Source organism: Pseudonaja textilis, chromosome 8, assembly GCF_049901715.1.
Source record: "Pseudonaja textilis isolate UNSWEBS1 chromosome 8, rPseTex1.2, whole genome shotgun sequence".
Taxonomy (NCBI): domain Eukaryota; kingdom Metazoa; phylum Chordata; class Lepidosauria; order Squamata; family Elapidae; genus Pseudonaja; species Pseudonaja textilis.
The window spans coordinates 11,651,204-11,669,175 of NC_141997.1; the positions used below are offsets into that span (position 1 = coordinate 11,651,204).

Here is a 17,972-nt window from a genome sequence, read left to right on the forward strand (position 1 = left end):
GAGATAAAGAGATAGATAGCTCTATTCATAAGCAAATAGCTGCACCCAAGATCCAACACAGGAAAAAGCCATTAAGCCACAATAGGGATTACTGCATCACCCTCAGAAACTTCAACCAAACTTAGCTCAGACAAACACCTAGGATTTGTACTTTGGCTATAGAGCCAGCTATGACCCCTGCATAACCCCTAGATGGTCCCATGGGAGTCTGACAACAGACATGTTCTTGCACAGGAACAGGGAGCTCAAGTGCAAAGGCCAAGAGAAGATATAACACCCCCCACGCTCTTAACTCCATGTAGTCAGCTGCCAAGAGTCCATGCGATTCTGCTTCATCATTAAACCATCTTTCCAACCAGCCTCCATGTTTCCAGTATCTTTCTTCTGGCTTGTAACTGAACCAGATAGATATTTCTTCCCACACTATCCATCAGTAGTGGGATTCAAAATTTTTTACTACCGGTTCTGTGGGGGTGGCTTGGTGGGCATTAGAGGGGAAGGATACTGTAAAATCTCCAGTCCTGAGGTGGTATTTTCCAATTCTCTGAACTACTCAAAATTTCTGCTTCCGGTTCTCTAGAACTGATCAAAACCTGCTGAATACCACCTCTACTATCCATAATCCAATTCTGAATTTACTATTGTCTGAAGGTTTTTGACTTGACATGAAAACTTTATTAGCATAGTTCAGGGGTGTCAAACTCATGTCGTCATGGCGGTGTCACATGACATATTGGGACTTTTTCCCCTTTTGCTAAACAGGGTGGGAGCGTGGCCAGCAGATGACGTATCCAGCCCGTGGACTGGGAGTTTGACAAGCCTGCCATATTTATCTTCTCTTTATTCTTTTTCTTACTTTCATCTAAATTCCCTGAAAGGTAAAGACGACAACATTGAATTACTCACTTTGAAGGTGTCCTTGGACAATGTCAGAATAAAAGATAAACACGACTTTAATATCATTATTGCCTTGAAAGAATAGTTGAATCAGTGACGACCGATTTAGATGATGTGTGGATTGAAGAGTCTCATAATGTGGGTAGATGGATGGGATACAGTTTGTATTTTGGAGGGTTACAGTTTGTATTTCGGATGGATCTCTTGCTCGAATTGAGATTAGAAGGGATGCACTTTTTTTCTGATGTTCCTTTTCCTCCCTCTCTTTGAAAGTTGCTGTGGGATTTTTTGTTTATTTGGTTGGTTGGTTTTTGGTCAAAGCAAAAAGGTGTTGATTTTCTGCCACAGCTCGAAGAACGGTAGTTCTACTGAACGTCTGGTTCGTGCAGTTGTTTCGCTAGCTGGTCTCTGATAGCGAAGCAAAAAGTGGCAAACTAAATCTATAGGTAACGTTAAAGCAACGAGATGCTGATAGGTGGTCTTTGGCTGGGCGAGGGACATGAGTTTTATGTTGGCTTTCAAGGCAGGCTACCTGAGAAAATAGGATGCCAGTTTCTTCTTTCTATCAATTATCGCCAAATAATTCGCTCTGCCAAATCTCCCTCATAAAACAAAAATTCTGAGGAAGAAAAAGAAGCTCCCTCCTTCCAGCTGCCGAGGGAAGTGGAGTTTGCGAGCCCCCGGCGCCTTCCTATCTTTCGCTCTCCCCTCCCTTTCCAAACTGCTGGGTACGTCGCCGGGAGAAAATCAGGCCCGCCCTCTTGGCCCCACTTAGGCGGCAATAGCGGTGGCGGCAGCTGTTGTAGTTGAATCTCCAACCCACCCGGACTTTGCGGAGTATTAGCCATCTATAAAGCCGGTTTTTGGAGGCGATGCGGTTCGTGTTGACGCTGCGAGGCAGTGGAGGCTCACCCTTTGGCTGCTGTCTCTGAGGCGCTTCGAGGAAAAGAGGAGAGGCGACTGCGGGCGCGGGGAACGGTCACGCCTGCCATGCTGCAGCGTCGGGGGGACCTGGGGGGCTACCTCCAGGCCATAGCAGACCCGGTGTTGTTGAAGGCGAAGCCTAAGCTCTACTATGCGGTGAGTGCTCTCTCCTTCCTAAGAGCAAGGCGTCACTAGCCGCCAAAATAACGGGGGGTGGGTGGGCTGCTATGCCTTGTTCAAAGGGTGAAGTGGAGAAATATGTATGATGTAGGCTTATCATTCCCTTTACACAGGCTGTTGTGTCGCTTGCGTGCATTCCGAACTGCTTTGGTGGAGGGGCGGGGATCAGATTGGGGGCGGCTCTCCTCCCTACAGAATTTTGGGAGTGTAACGCGTGAGGCTTCCTTCTCGGTCCGGAATGTATTTCCCCTCTTGGGGCTCTTTTAAGAGACCGCTACTTGCAGTAACGTCAGTTGGGGCTCTCATGCACACACCTGCAGTTGGGCTGTTGTGGACCTAATGCGTAAACCTCCCCCTCTTTCATCTATGAGTTGGAGTCCTTTTTAGAGGGGGCGGGAAGAGCGATTTTCATTTTTCGACCCAAGATGTCGGGGAGGACAAAGTGTTTAGGAGACGAATAAAAGCAAACACTTTCCCTTTGTGAGCCTTCTCAGTCTGGGCTGGGTTTTTTGTTTGTTTTTAGTTTATCTCTTGCGGGTTTTCTTCTTCCCTCTCGGTTTCACAAGACTAGTCTATGAGGAGCTGCCTGAGTTACAATGTGATCGTCTAATGCTTAAAGGAAAGGGCTCTGAGTAGTTCCTCGTGGACACAAATCATTTGGGATGCCCATCACAAGTTATCCTAATGCAAATTTAGCGTAAATCGAATCATAAACAAAATGTATTATGCGGCAATGTATTTTTTTTTACTCCACAATTCGGAATACTTGTTCCTATGCCTGGAATTTTAATGGCGCTATAAATCCATCCTGCAAGCTGTTGCAGAGATAGATGTGCAGCAACAATTCTTGGAAGGTCTGAGCCATCACAGAAACACCAAAACACCTTTCCATTAAGGGTGAGGGTCAGTTTCTCACACACACACACACACACACACACACAATGTTAACTTTGTGACTCAAAGTGAAAAACAAGGAACATCTCAGATGAATAGATACTGCTCCTTCCAATCACTGTTATCTCACTTTGATCAGATTCTTTTTATTGCCCTTGCTTGGAGCTAGAAGGCAAGTAAGCAAGAAAAGATGGTCTCTTCACCATTTAGTATCATATATTTGGAATGAATAGAGTGATTTAGAGAAGTATGCTAACTCAGAAAAAACAATTGGCTTTTGCAGAGCAGTTCTGCCAGTTTGTTTATCCTATGTATATCCTCTCTTGGTAGGGTTTATAAGGATGGGTCATTGCCTAGATAATGAACTCTCCTTGAACGAGGAGGTGAAAAGATTGATTTTTTTTTCATGAGGGACTATCTTTTTTTTTTCATGCTGTATTGGTAGTAAGGAAACAGGAAAACTTTTCATTTCTCATATCCAACTGGAGAAAGAGAAGGTTTTTGGTAATCCAGTTAAATTCAGACCCTCTCATGCCTCTCATGATAAGCAGCTCCTGTCAATCTTATAAGTAGGTTTAAGAACAATGTTAGTATCCAAAACATTGTAATCACTCTATAATTTAGAGTGATTTTTTTAGTGTTGTTCTACTTTGGTTTTAATTGAAATAGAAGTATAACTTGGACTTAAGCTGAGGCATTTTTCTTAAACGTATAAAGTATTAATACATCTTCAGAATAAAGCTCACTGGTAAGAATAAAGGTACTAATTTTTCATAAAACCAATGTTTTTAGTACCACACTCCTATGTAGTAATACCCAGTGCTTGTTGTCTTGAATAACCTGATCTTGTATATGAAGATTAGCTCACTAGGGAAGGCTCACTAGGGAATGCATGAGAAAACCTAGAATGTTATTTTTTCAGTTTTCTTATGTTGAAACTAAATCACAGCAGCCTGTTTCACAAATTATGGTTTATACAGCATCAAGAACCTTGGAAATATTTAAACCAGATATTCAAACAAAAATGTATCCCTAGCATGATATTTAGCTTTTTTTACCTCATGGTAAAAAAAAATCTGTAAAAAAGTCCATTTTAGCTGGTGTTGTTTGTCAGGAAAGGACCACCGAAGGGAAGTTACGGTACTTTGATTTTCTTTGGATAAAGTATTTGGGAACTTGGATGTAGACACCAAGAGCCCTGCTCCATTTTCCTATCAAGTAGTTTTGTCTTTGCTACAAGCAAGGTGGGGGTTGCTGGTTAGGAGATATTAATGTTAGGTCAAGCTCAACATAACATATGTTATTTACAGTGATTAGTTTCAAATAATTCCACCACCAGTTCTCCGAAAATATGAGCGCGCGCACAGCTTCTGAACATGTACACATGCACGGCTTCCGCACATGTGCACATGCATGATTTCTGTGTATATGCAGCTTCAACCACGCAGTGGGCCTGCTCACTTCCATTTCTGCTTTCCGGGGCAGCGGCTGCTTTTCTCTGCACTGCTGGAAGAGCGTCTTGTGCAATTTAACAGCTGTGAACCGCTGCTTTCCTCTTAAGTCCCATTTGGAAAGTGCTGCGGCACAGAGAAGCAACATCCATGTTGAATGCGCTTTCCAAGTAGGACTTAGAGGAAAGCGTGGCTCACAGCTGCTAAATTGCACAAGACGCTCTCCCAGCAAGAGCAGCAGCGGAGAGAAGCAGCTGCTGACCTGGAGAGCACGTGGAGCATCTCTACGAGCAACCAAGGCTCACCAAGAGACGGAAGAAGCGGCTGCAAGATCTCGCTGCAGCACTTTCCAGATGGGACTTCTTACAGGTAAGAACTATCCAGTCCATTCCCAAACTGTTTTAGCCCTCCTGCACCCAAGCTGTCCTCCCTGCAGCCCTTTGACCTAGTGCAGTAGGCCACACCTTCAGCCTGGGGGGGCATAGTTTGAGGCCAGGGGGTGGTGGTATTGGGTGGAGGCCTGGGGCAAGGCCAGAGCCAGGGAATGGCACGTTCCCTGACCCAACCAAGGTGAATGGCGAGAGGGCGGAGGCTCCAGGGCAAGGCTGGAGTGGGGGAATGGTATATTTCCTGACCCGGCTGAGGGGAACGGCGAGCAGGTGGAGGGAAGGCCGGAGCCAAGGAATGGCGTGTCCCTGGGTGAAAGGTGCATCCCTGGCCCAAGGCGAAGGACGAGCAGGTGGCTTATCTTTGGTGAGCAGAGCTGGCGAGGCATGAAGGTGAGGCATGGAGATTAGCTGGGCTGCATGGCAAAGGCAAGACCTATAGGGCTGGAGGGGCCAGCCGATGGTGCGATTTGCCAGTTCTCCAAACTGCATAATCATGACTACTGGTTCAGTAGAACTGGTCTGAACTGGCTGAATACCACCTCTGGTTATTTAAAAAATATTCAGAAATTCTTGTGATGATATAGTACAATGGAACCTCAGGTCACGACTGTAATCTGTTCCAAGACTATGGTCGTAACCTGATTTGGTTGTGACCAGAAGCATGACCATCTGTGCATGCACAGACAAAGAAAATGGTGAAATCACTGCAGCAGGGAAAATCACCACAGCTGTGTCTGATTGCCACCCAACCAGAAACAGCTGTTACCAGAAACTAAACTTTGCCGAAAATTCTGGTCGTCACCTGATTTGGTCGCAAACAGAAGCGTTCACGACCCAAGGTTCCACTGTACCTTGATTCATATTGACCTTTTACAGTATTTTTCCTTTCAATGTTCCAAATGTAGTAGGACTTTTATTTCTAGCTGTTTAAAGCTTTATTACTTTGTTTTCAAGATTTAAGGAATCAGTCAATTGCATTAAAGCATTATGCATTTCTCACCTTTCTAAACTGAAGGATGACTCATTGGTACTTTGTTAATAAGAACTTCTTTGTTATTTTTAAGCTTTTAGTATTATTAGATTGCATTATTTGTAGTTCTGAGAAATTGGGCAGTTGAGAAACCACTTCCTTCACACCATTTATACTTGAGGGTTTTGTTTTTTTAAACAGCTGCTTATCGCTGTATGGTTTGCTCCTTGTAGCCATATGTAAATATTAAAGTAGATTAAGCATATGTAAAACTTGTTGCTGTTATCTTTTCTGGTATAATAATACAAAACATCACTTGAAAAAAAATGACTAGTCAGGTTTGTTTAATAGTATTGCAATTCAGCTATTTGGTTTGATATAGTCAGATCCCTGTTTAATTTGATTCTAATTCCCTACATATGATAGATAGAATGTTGTTTTCTCCATAGAGTATCATTTGAAGAGTGAACATAATAAATTGTGCTCAGTGCAAAATCATGTCTTTAATGCCATTAGAAATAAATATACAACTGCATAACACATCTTCCTTTATATGGAAGAAGTAGAGTTGAAGTTAATCTCTTAATCAGTTTAAAATTAGTCTTGTATAATGGAATCTAGCAGTAAGTACTATTTTAGTAATGGTTATTTAGTTATTAATTTTAAAAAGTTTGCTTTTTATGGTTTGTTTTTATTCTACTTCATCCAGAGTGAGGGACAGCTATATAAATGTGAATAATAAATAAATACTCAAATATTCAATGTTGAAAAATATTTTAATACTCACTGACTCAGGTTACTATGTTAGAATAGGCTTTAAAACCTGTTTATGCTTATACAAATGTCTAATAATTGGACTTTTTAGTGGAAAAGCATTAATTAAAAAACATACATTTTTTCCTTATGCATGATTAAGCCGTAATAAAATAGCTAAGAGCATAAGGTATTTTCCACATACCTTATGTGACGAATGACTAGTTCAGATTTTCTTGTTATTGTTTTTGTTCTGTGCTGGTGATGGAAAGTAATGAACAGTTCATTATCTCAGGTTTGTATTTTGGACTTCTATGAAAAGAATGGCTTGGAATCAGCCAGCAGACCTTCCCTAAATATTTGAAGAATATAGGCAGAAGCTTGCTATTACATTAATGTTTACTGGCAGAAATAGGCAGTCTATTGATGACCAATATCCACACTTAACATTAAAGGGTGGCTGAAGATAGGATTGCAAGTCCCATGTGGATAGGGCTAAGAATTCTTTAGGGGTGGTCTGCTTTTCAACTGTGATGTATATATTTACTTTGTTTTTCTGTATTCAAATTCTCAAGGGTGGAATGAGAGTAAATAAAAACAAAAATCTTTCAAATCAAGCTCTATGCATTCAAAACTCAGGACTAAGATGACAGAAAGTATATATAATAAATGCTGCAATACGTCTTGTTGGAATTGAGGATTTTTTAAATACATTCTGAGATCTGTTACCTTCAAAAATGATGTCCAAGGTATTTAAACATTATGGAATGTGAATTACAACACATCTGTATCACTAAGTTGATGAAAACTACCTGGATACATTTCAACAAGTTTCTTTTAATTCAATACCATATTATTAACAGATATAGACAGGGATAGAAAAGTTATTAACTTGCAGTATAGAATAGACAGGTTTGAAATAATTCATTAAGTTAAAATGCTGTGGTATGTATGGTAATCAGTAATTATAATTGTAATGTATTTCTTTAAAATGATGTAATTTTATAAGTAACATATTTATCAACAAACCATTTTTATTCCCCAAGTCAGAGCTATACTATTAAAAAAAGAAATTACACTTGTGTCACAAGAAAGAACAACCAGTTGGTATTTGTTAAATGTCTGTCTTGAAATAATCTAAAATAACAAATTAGTTTAATAATCATATAATCCTAATTTAAATTGCCATTTTGTTTTAATAAAATATTGAATGCTTGTGGAATGTAATTAGATGTATATAAATGTTTTAAATAAATGAAATGTCAGTGTCAACTTTGTTTATCTTGAGTTACAAGATCCATATTGCAAAAAAATCCAGTCATTAGATGATGTAAAGAAATATTGAAACTCTTAACTCTGCTGATTTTCACATTCCAAATCGAGTAGTCTTTTATTTACATTTGTTAGATTTATATCCTCATTAATTTGTGACTGACATTTACTTTATTGAAGTACTTTGTAAACCTTAAGAGTGCAACAAATATGTATTTTTTTAAAAATGTCCCTGATAGTAGCATAAAGTAGATATTTTCTATTAGATGTTTACATGACAAACTACTCCTAAAACTAAAATTTTACGGTATCTCTGGACACCTGCATTGCTGGATAGAAGCATCCCTGTTCTCCACTCCTCTACTCATTGCAGAATACCTTATGCCACCAAACTCAAAATTCTAGACCTAGAAAACTTAGAACTACACCGCCTTCAGTCCGATCTAAGTATAGTATATAAAATCATACATTGCAATGTCTTACCTGTCAATGAATACTTCAACTTCAACCATAACAACACAAGAGAAAACAATTGATACAAACTCAAGGTTAATCGCACCAAACTTGATTGCAGGAAATACAACTTCAGCAACAGAATGGTCAATGTCTGGAATACTCTACCTGACTCTGCGTTTTTTTTCCCGAAACCCCAAAAACTTTAACCTTAGACTGTCTACTATTGACCTCACCCCTTTCCTAAGAGGTCTGTAGGGGGCGTGCATAAGTGCACCAACGTGCGTACCGTCCCTGTCGTATTGTTTCTTTTATATATTTTTTCTTATATGTATCCATATATTCATAACTATGTTTTTACTTATACCTATTATCTTGTAAGCAATTGACAAATAAAAATAAATAAAATAAAATAAATAAATTTCTACAGGTACTTCTATTTTATAATTCATAAATTGAAAATCCATTTGTTTACTTAAATCTATGTACTGTTGAAATGGTGTAAATACATGGAAACCTTTTTTGTAACTAAACTTGGAATTGCTGCATGATACTGTTATACAGTATATTTGCACAGGAATTATTGCTTAAGAAAGTTCAGAATTTATCCATTAAGTCTGAAGTCCTTTTCTATATGGGCATGTGCTCAAAAAGTATACTTTTCTTTGTGAGTTTGTCTAAAAACCATTTGATGGTGTGTCAGATCTAAACTCCAAAGGATGTGACCTTTATCAGGAAATAGCAAAGTAATGAGTCAAACTACTATTAAGCTATGACAAGAGGGTGTGCCACCTATATCATTTTGATAGTGAGCTCTATTCAACAAAATTGGCTACTGATTAACCTGCATATTATTTCCCCATAATGAATATCAGATGTTCACATAATTCCTGTGTTCAGTTGCTTAAATCACTGGTTCTCAACCTTTTCTTCACCCTGAACCCCCTTTAAGTACCTTTTGTGGTCATGAACCATGGCCACAGATCCCTAAGACGTGACACAATATTTAAATCATAACATTTCTTCAAACTGTGATGATATCGCAGCCCCCTAAGGCCTGTGGACCACATGTTGAGAACCACAGGCTTAAAGGTCTTAACAATTGTTTGGGAAATTGCTTTGGTTTGTGTAAATTTATTCTAAAAGAATGAATAAAATAATTCGTGGTCATCTGTATTGATCTTTAAAATCTATCTAATATTAATAATTCAAGATTTACTCCTCAGAGAGCTATTTTTGTAGCAATAGAGACGTTTGAAGATCGTGGGAAGAAGAAAAATGATAGAAAACCTTTAAATGGGGACATACCTTTCCTCTGGTAAAAGTTGAATTGTCATAACAAATACTGATGCCAGAATTAGTTATAATTGGTTGGTACAGGTGGTCCTTGCTTAATGATTGCCCCATTTAGTCACTGTTGCTGAGTAAGTAACCTTGCAACCGGTCCTCATCCCAATGACCATCAAAATTTGGAGCCCTTGTAACCAGTGGGCAGTTACAGCCATCGCGACATCTGATGGTCAGGATTGCTATTTGTGTTCTTCACAGTTCACTTCTGAAAAGCAAAGTCAATGGTGAAGCTGCAGTAAATTGTATGTTGCAGTCACATGTTAAGTCTCACTTAACAACCATAACATCAGTGATGTAAGGCTTACCCATCCCAACTGTGGTTGATAAGTGATGACCATCAGTGTACTACTATTTTAACATAAGAAGAAAATGGGATAATTTTTTCATAGTATTAATTTAAATAGAGTAAATTCCTAGAAAATAATTCAGGCATCCTTACATTTTTATTGTAAATAAATAGTATGCTTTAAAAAAAGTGCTGGAATAGTTTATGAATTTATTGATTGATTGATAAACAGTATTCCCATATCCTAATGCACACTTTGAAAAATTTATATCCCATGCATGTCATGAGAAACTTTGAAACAAAAACTGTGTTTTTTAGGCAGCTACGTATTTCCGAATGCTATTTCTGTTGAGTATATATATGACTTTTGGATGGCTTCAATGAGTAAGATCTCAAAATTGTTCTCAAGCTAATAGTACTGTGAAATACTTAAATGCCATTATGGCTTGAGTGTTCTTTCGGTTTCCATCATTATTTGAGCTCAATTTACTTTAAGCTAATCTTAGTGTAAGCCATATTCACAGGAAAAGTAGTATGACTAATCTCTTCCATGTATTCAATTCCAGTTTTCTCATAGATACAGCTTCTTAGTAAGCTGTGCCTGTGAATCAAAAAGCTCAATCTAGGATAAATAAGTAGACTAAGTGCTGTTAGCATTTAGGAATGATACAATGAACAAGACCATCACAATTGTTCACTTGTATTATATGTCTTTATGATCATAAAAGATATCAAGCTATTGTCTGTGATTATCTGCAGTTTCATAGAATTTGTGCAATGTAGGTATTGTGTCTGAGATTAAAAACAGAGCTTCATATATAGGCATAGAAACTCAGCTGTAGTGTATTGAAATGAAATTCATAGAATTCAGCTGTAATGTATTGAAACACACTTATATAGAAAAGAATGGGATCAGTCACCATTATAAACAAATGTACAAAATATGAGTTTAACATAATAGATGTATTACTATTTAAAATATTGTATTCTTATGATACATGTTTATATTTAAGAAACAGTTTTGAACTTTGTGAGTTTCTATTTCTATAACTTTATGTAATAATTTATAGCAGTTCATAATTTCATCTCATCTTCAGTAATGTACTTTATTAAAAATCTCTGTTCCTATATTTTACTTCATTTATCTTTGATATTTCTTACAAATTCTATTTTTCTTTTCACTTATTTTCCTTTTTCCTTTTTAGTAAGCTCACTTCTTTATTTGTGCTTCAGTCAGGTATTTTATGTACCATTTGCTGATATTTCTGACATAACAGCTTATCCTATGTTCTGAAATTCGGATCCATAAAACAGTACACTGAGCCATACTGCAGTGAAAGGAGGTGGTGGGGTGATAACCAGGCACAGGAATAAGTATGAGATTCAAGCCTACATTGTTGCAGTAGGATGGCGAAGCATAGTTCAGTATTATTATATCCCCAGAATGTTGTGGCTTGTTAACCATTTGTTTTGTGGATAAAATCGTTCAGATTTGCGCCTGACAGGAAACTACATTATCAGAATTAAGTAAATTGGATCGTGTTCTGAGATATTATATTAGGCATTTTTTTCAGAATAGATCTTGAGGAAATGAACAGTCTTTTGTGATGCCAGTTCTGGAACTTGTTGGCTTGGAATTATTTATTTAAAACATGTATGTAACTACCCATCTTATATCAAATTTGGGCAGCTCACAATCAAGAATTAAAACAATATCAATGATGAAGCAACATTAAGCTATATTAAAGCTATTAAAACCATAAATATTAAAAACAAAAACATGGCACCACCAAGTTTCTAACGTACAATCACCTTATTCTATCTCAATGCTTGGGGGAAAATCCAAGTCTTCAGTGCTTTTCAGAAGGCTAGGAGGGTAGGTAGACTTGTTGATCTTCAGAGGGACAATTATTCTAAAGGGCAGGGCCTCCCTCAGAAAAGCTTCCCAGTTCTAATAAAGTGGCAGTGTTTAAGGGAAAGGAGTAAGTGCATAAGCATCCTGTCTAATCTGGTATGACGACTAGATGTCCTTAAGGAAAGATGGTCCTGCAGGTAAACTGGCTCTGTGGCACATAGAACTTTAAAGGTAATAGCAACATTTTGAACTGTACCCAGAAGGAAACTGGAAGCCAGAGCAGCTCATGCAACAGTTACATGGATGAACCTAGGGGTGCCCATCCCAGCATGTGCCACCATTTTCTGGACCACTTGTAGTTTCTAGGTGGTCTTCAAGGGCAGAGTGCTCAATTAGTATTATCAAGATGTCTCAACTCATCTGCTAAACTCTCAGGCTCACAGTGTATTGATTTTACCTAGTCATTGAAAGCTACCAGGGTCTGGATGTAAAATAGCAGAGGCTCAGATTCAGCCCAAGCTGTTGGTTTTGAAGTCTTCTGATTCCAAATGTCACAATTCAGTTAGTTTCTGTATATGAATTTGGAGGGGGGGTTGGGGTTGATAGCTTACTCTTTAGATACTCATTTTTCTTTCTTTTTTCAATCTGTGTGAGAAATGCAGTTGATTGATTTGCAGTTAGAAATAGCACACTTATTACTGGTGTCCATGGTCTATCAGAGGAATGATATTACTTGCCTTGAAATACGACATAATACACTTTATCTTAGAAGCCATAATTCAGTTCTGCCATTTTGTCAGTGGTTCTTGTCTTTCCTGAAATGGGCAATTTACTTGGTGGGGGACACAAACTTATGCCTGTCCCCCATTCTATTCTATATCTACATGAAAATGCTAGGACAACCCCATCAACTTGGGGTTAACTGGTATTAGTTTGTAGTATTAGTCTATTATAGTATATTAGTACAGTAGTATTAGTGTGCTACAGGTAGTCCTTGACTTACAATCACAATTGAGCCCAAACTTTTTGTTAAGTGAGATATTTGTTAGTGAATTTTGCCCCATTTTATGAGAGTGTATGTGTGCTTATGTGTTCAGATATTTCTGAACTTCAAAGTGCTAACTTCTTGCATTTATTTCATTCAAATCATACATTTTTGTAACTCAATAATTTGACTTTTAGTATTTATTTATTTATTCGAACTTTTTGTATGGAGAAAACATGGTGCATTGGTTAGGTAATATATAAAGATAAAATGTCCCCCAAGTTGGAGATTGAGTCTTGATGACGTAGATTCTCCAAATAGCAACAGAATGGGAAATGTAATATTGTTAATGCTTTCTTATTCCAGGATGTTTGGCTTGTTTGTTTGTTTTTTGTCTTTCAAGTCTAATCTATAACATTAGGATTTCCTGTATGTCTCCCATATAAATAATAGCCAGGTTCAACTCTGCTTTAAAGCAGTCTTTCAAGATATGCCATTGTTGTCTAAATAGTGTCACCTCTTCACCTTACACAGAATATCTCAAATTAATTTGTACTATTGCTTAATACTGTTGTATTTTGCAGTTTTAGCTTTCCTCTGTCAACATCAAGAATGTATAGTCACAGATGGCTATTCAAATTATAATAATAATACTTTATTTGCAGTCACAGACCAAAACACAAGTACAACAAAAGAAGAACATGGGAAAATTAATCATGAACAATTGATCACTAAAAACTTGACTAAGGGGAATTACAGCGTTCGCCTCTGATGGTTACAGCTCTTAAAAAAATTTGGAAACCAAAGAAGTGATATATGAGGAACCATCCCCTAGATAATATAAGAACAAATTACTAACATTGGGTCTAGAAGGGTCTGTTTCAAGGAGAGACAGTAACTTAGATCTGCCTGCGTTATACATCGGGCAATATAAAAGGACATGCTCCACAGTTTCAACCTTAGCTCTGTCACAGGGGCATAGCCACTTGTTAATCGGGAGCCTCTTAAATCACCCATCCAGTAGTGCTGAGGGCAGAACATTAAAGCGAGCTAGGGAGAAAGCTCTTCTATACTTGGGAATGGTTAGTGTAAAAATAGGAAGCCATCCTCAGTCCGTAATTATTAAATTGGCTGAAGATCAGAGGGGAGCAAGTTTTGTTAGCTCTGGCTCATAGATATTGCAAGTCAGTGTCCTCAAGCCGTTGGACTACCCTAAATTGGGCGTCCTTAAGGTCATAATCTCCCAGGGCATTCCCCATAGAACCTAGCAGGTGTAATTTCTTCATCAGCTCCCTCTCCCAACGAGAAATATGAGAGTCAGCAAACATCAGGGAGAGGTAGCTACCAGGAACTGCCAGAAGGAGCACCCGAAACCACCATTTAAAGGTGTTAATCCACAACATACATTCGACTGATAATGCCCAGTTACATCGGAGCAAAACCAACACAAGGAGGAAGACCCAGAAGTTTTCTAAGAAAGACAGCCTGGGTTCTTTCAATAACCATATCCATATGGGAATTCTGTAAAGAGTTTGAGCCAAAGTTTTGGCTTTGTAAATACGCAGAGCAGAAGGAATAAACTGGCCTCCTTGGGTATAAAAAAAATCTTAAAATATGCTGGTGACTACAAGAGGCCAAGTTCAGCACCAGGGTTCAATGTCTAGTCCAAGCACCGGTGTTCTGAAATTGAATACCTAAATACTTAAAATGGAAAACCTGCTTAACAGCATTACCATTGATAGCCCAGTTATACTATTTCCAGGCTCTAGAGAACACCAATACTTTGGATTTGTCGTAATTAATAGACAAGTGGTTCTCAGCACAGTAGGACCCGAATGCAGAAAGTAATCTTTTCAGACCTGGCCTTGACAATGAAAGGAGGGCCGCATCGTCAGCATAAAGGAGAAATGGGATCTTTGTAGTTGACAGCTTTGGGGCGTGGGACTCAATATGTCCAATGTGAAAGGCCAAGTCAGATAAGAATAAATTAAGCAAAAGAGGAGCCAGAACACAACCCTGCCTTACTCCGTTCTTAATCAGGATAGGATTTGAAAGTTCTCCCTGCAGACCACACCTGACCTGACTAGAGGTCTGGTTGTACAAGGATCTAATTAGGAACAGAAGATGTCTATTGATAGAACGTTTGAGCAGTTTTGACCACAACAGTCCCCTAGGGACTGAGTCAAATGCTGACTTTAGGTCGATAAAAGCAGTAAAAAGTTTGCCACCTGGTATGGTAGTATATTTATTGACCAGGTGCGCTAAGACAAAGCAGTGGTCCAGTGTGGCACAGCTCGCTTTAAACCCAATCTGTTCAGCACCAATAATATTGGACTCCTCAACCCAGGTAAGGCGTCTATGTTGCAGATATTTAGCATACAGTTTTCCAATGATGGAGAGCAGGCTTATGGAGCGATAGTCGGCTGGATTGTTCCTATTTCCTCATTTGAAAACCGGAACAATAATTGCTAAGCTCCAGGAGGTAGGGATCCTGCCAGAGGAATTGATATGCATGAAGAGTCTTGCTAAGAGAGGAATCCACCACTTGGGATTGGATTTTAGCAGATCAGTGGGTATAGCATCAGGGCCAGGGGCTTTGCCTGGCTTGAGTTTGGAGACAAGCTCGGTAATCTCAGCATGAGTCATGGGTTGCCAGTCAGGAACTGCAGGAGGCAGCTGTGGGCCAAGCACGGTTGAACTTGTTGATGCCTGAAAAATTGCCAAGAAATGATTTTCCCAGTCTCTGTTGGAAATACAGCAGAGAGGGAGTTCTTGATGACCCGGCAAGGAGCTGGCAACAATTTGCCAAAATAATCAAGTGTTCTTCTGCTGGATGGAGAGGAGAAGTAGATTCCACTTCTCTCTCTCTTTAGCTTTCTTTTTCTTAGCAATTAGTCCTTTATACTCCCGCTTCAAGTGATAGTAGTCCTCTGGTGGGCATTTATCCCCTCGATTATGATAGAGCAGGTAAACCTGATTAATCTGGACACTCTTTGTCAAACCAAGAATTACTTCTTGAATGATATGGACCAATCGGCCTACGGACGGCTCCTAGCTCCCTTTTGAACACTATTAATTAGTGATTCAAAGGCCGAGATTATCCCTGGGCCACTACTTGTTAGGGCCTGATTGTATAGGCTGAGACACTCTGGAGATGATAAAAAGGAGTGGAACTTTCTTTCAGTATTAGAAGACCATTTGATCCTCCTTGTATACAAGGCCACATAGGGATCTAATATCTGGGAATCCTAGGGAAATGTATATTTGAGGAAAGCCCAATGATTGTAACCAGGGGGTAGTGGTGACTCTCCGTAAGGCAGTCCACATAAAAAGCATGGACTGCCTTTCTAAGAAGCTGGGATACCAGCACAAAATCAACAACACTACTTCCATGTGAGGAACTAAAAATAAACTCACCAGCTAGATCACCTAGGGTACTCCCATTAAGAATTATCTTATTGTGTTGGGCTGCTAAAAGGGCTAACTGAATGCCAGCAAAATTTGTTAATTCATCCTTAGAATGTCTGGCTGAAATAAGGTGTCCTATGGCCTGGAGGGTTTCTTGGGAGTAGAGTGCCTCAATCGATGGGGGAACTTGGACTCTCAATCGGGCATTAAAGTCACCCCCTATAAGAATGTACAGCACTGGGAATTTAGTTTCCATACAAGTATCAGCTTGCCTCATCGTCGGGGGAAGATAAATGTTGAACACTAACAGTTTGCTGTATCCTCTCTTAATTAGGAGCGCCATAGCTAAACAGCCACAGGGGAACAGCTCCACTGTTCCACTTTCAAAGTAGTAGAGACCAAGCAAGCTAGACCACCCTTAGGCCTTCCTGTCGTAGATTGCCTGGTGGCGGCCAAGGAAATGACCGTAAACCCTGTAAGGGATGTCTTATTGCATGCCCAGGTCTCCTGAAGCAGGACCACATCAAATGAGTGAATATAGTTGGCAAATTCTGTGGTACCACACCTTCTTCCCCAACCTGCTATGTTCCACGAAAGGCACTTAAGTGTGCAGGGTTTTTTTGCCATATTTAATAGTCATTCTGTGATTAATTTTTCCCAGAGAGCCCTTTGGATCCGAAAAGATACACCTGTTGTTAAGTGGTGGGGTCATCCTCTTAGGAGGCAAACGCAGGGAAGAAGGGAGGGGAAGCAAGCCTTGTTCATGGGGCTGTAGGGCTCTAAGCGCACTCCAGTTCGTACTTGTGGCATTAATTGGTTGCTTAGCTGGCAAGTATTCAGCAGCATCAACAGACGGAGTTTGAAGTAGCCCTGGATCTTCAAATTTACGAAATATGGAGAGACCGCCAAAGGAGCTTCCATTGGTAAATCAGTTTAGACTCCCTGGAGTCCAAGGGAATCCTTATCAGGTAGTGAAAAACTCCAGAGCTTGGATTTAATTGCTTTATGATTTGGGCGCTTTCTGGTTGTGGAAGCACACAAAAGGAGTCAAAGAGCTGTGTCTCCTCCTGGTTCCAGAAATTGTCTTGACATAAGGCAATCTCATAAATAGCTGGAATCCCAGAGGCACTGACCTGGGGCTTATTTACTAAGGAACCAAGGGTGCCCTGGGCTGGTGTCGCTTCCTTTGGGGCCATTTCTTCCCAGCTGATCAAGTCAAGGGAAGCTTCCTAGTAAGATGTTACTCACTGTGGGGGGTTGATTTGACCGGTTGTAGGAGGAACAGTCAGGCTACCATCTGAGAGGATGCCAACTGGAGGTTTTGCAGGAGTAGGTGTATAATTAGTACGTGATGTAGTATCCGAGATGGAATTCAAGGTTGGCACATTAATATGTGCTGCTGAGGATCTTTTGGGGGCAATAAATCTCCTGCCACTCACAAATTGTTGATTACTCAAGAGTGGCTTAATCGACATATCTTTGAAGATTCTTCTTGGCAGAATGCCGAAGGATCTTAACAGGGATCCTCTTCTGAAAAATTGTTTTGGGGTGTTAGAGTTGTCAAAACTGAGTAGCACTCTAGTGCAGTGTTCAGGAGAGGGTAAAAGTTCAACCTTCTTCAAATCATCAGCTTTTATCCCCAATAACTGTAATATATGGCCCCTCACCAGCTGTGTTGAACCCCAGTGAGGTAAGTTGCCATTAAAGGGATTAATGATGAGGGCCACCTGTTTTGACTGTAAGACCAGGTGAGTAAAGTTTGAACCATTGGTAGGATTACGTTGGCCAGTGCTTTTGCTGAGGCTTGGCAGGGAGAACCCTGCCGCTGCATCAGGCTGCCGAGCGGTCAGCCCAGGGCACCCATTGGTAGTCCAGGAAACTAAGTAGTTTACTTATTATTTTATC

At 39.6% G+C, this 17,972-nt stretch overlaps 1 protein-coding gene across 4 annotated transcripts in view; it reads left to right on the top strand.

Moving 5' to 3' along the window:
* Window positions 1–17,972, top strand: part of ARHGAP6 (Rho GTPase activating protein 6) — a 269,917-nt gene that overhangs the window by 140,391 nt on the left and 111,554 nt on the right. Inside the window, exon 1 of one of the 4 annotated variants that reach the window (XM_087938348.1) lies at window positions 1,678–1,977. The exons of the other annotated variants lie outside the window; for them this stretch is intronic. Coding sequence (XP_087794474.1) covers window positions 1,888–1,977 — 90 coding nt within the window. The 5' untranslated portion in view covers window positions 1,678–1,887. Of the gene's footprint in view, window positions 1–1,677; window positions 1,978–17,972 lie in introns of those variants that run through there. 4 annotated transcript variants of the gene reach the window in all.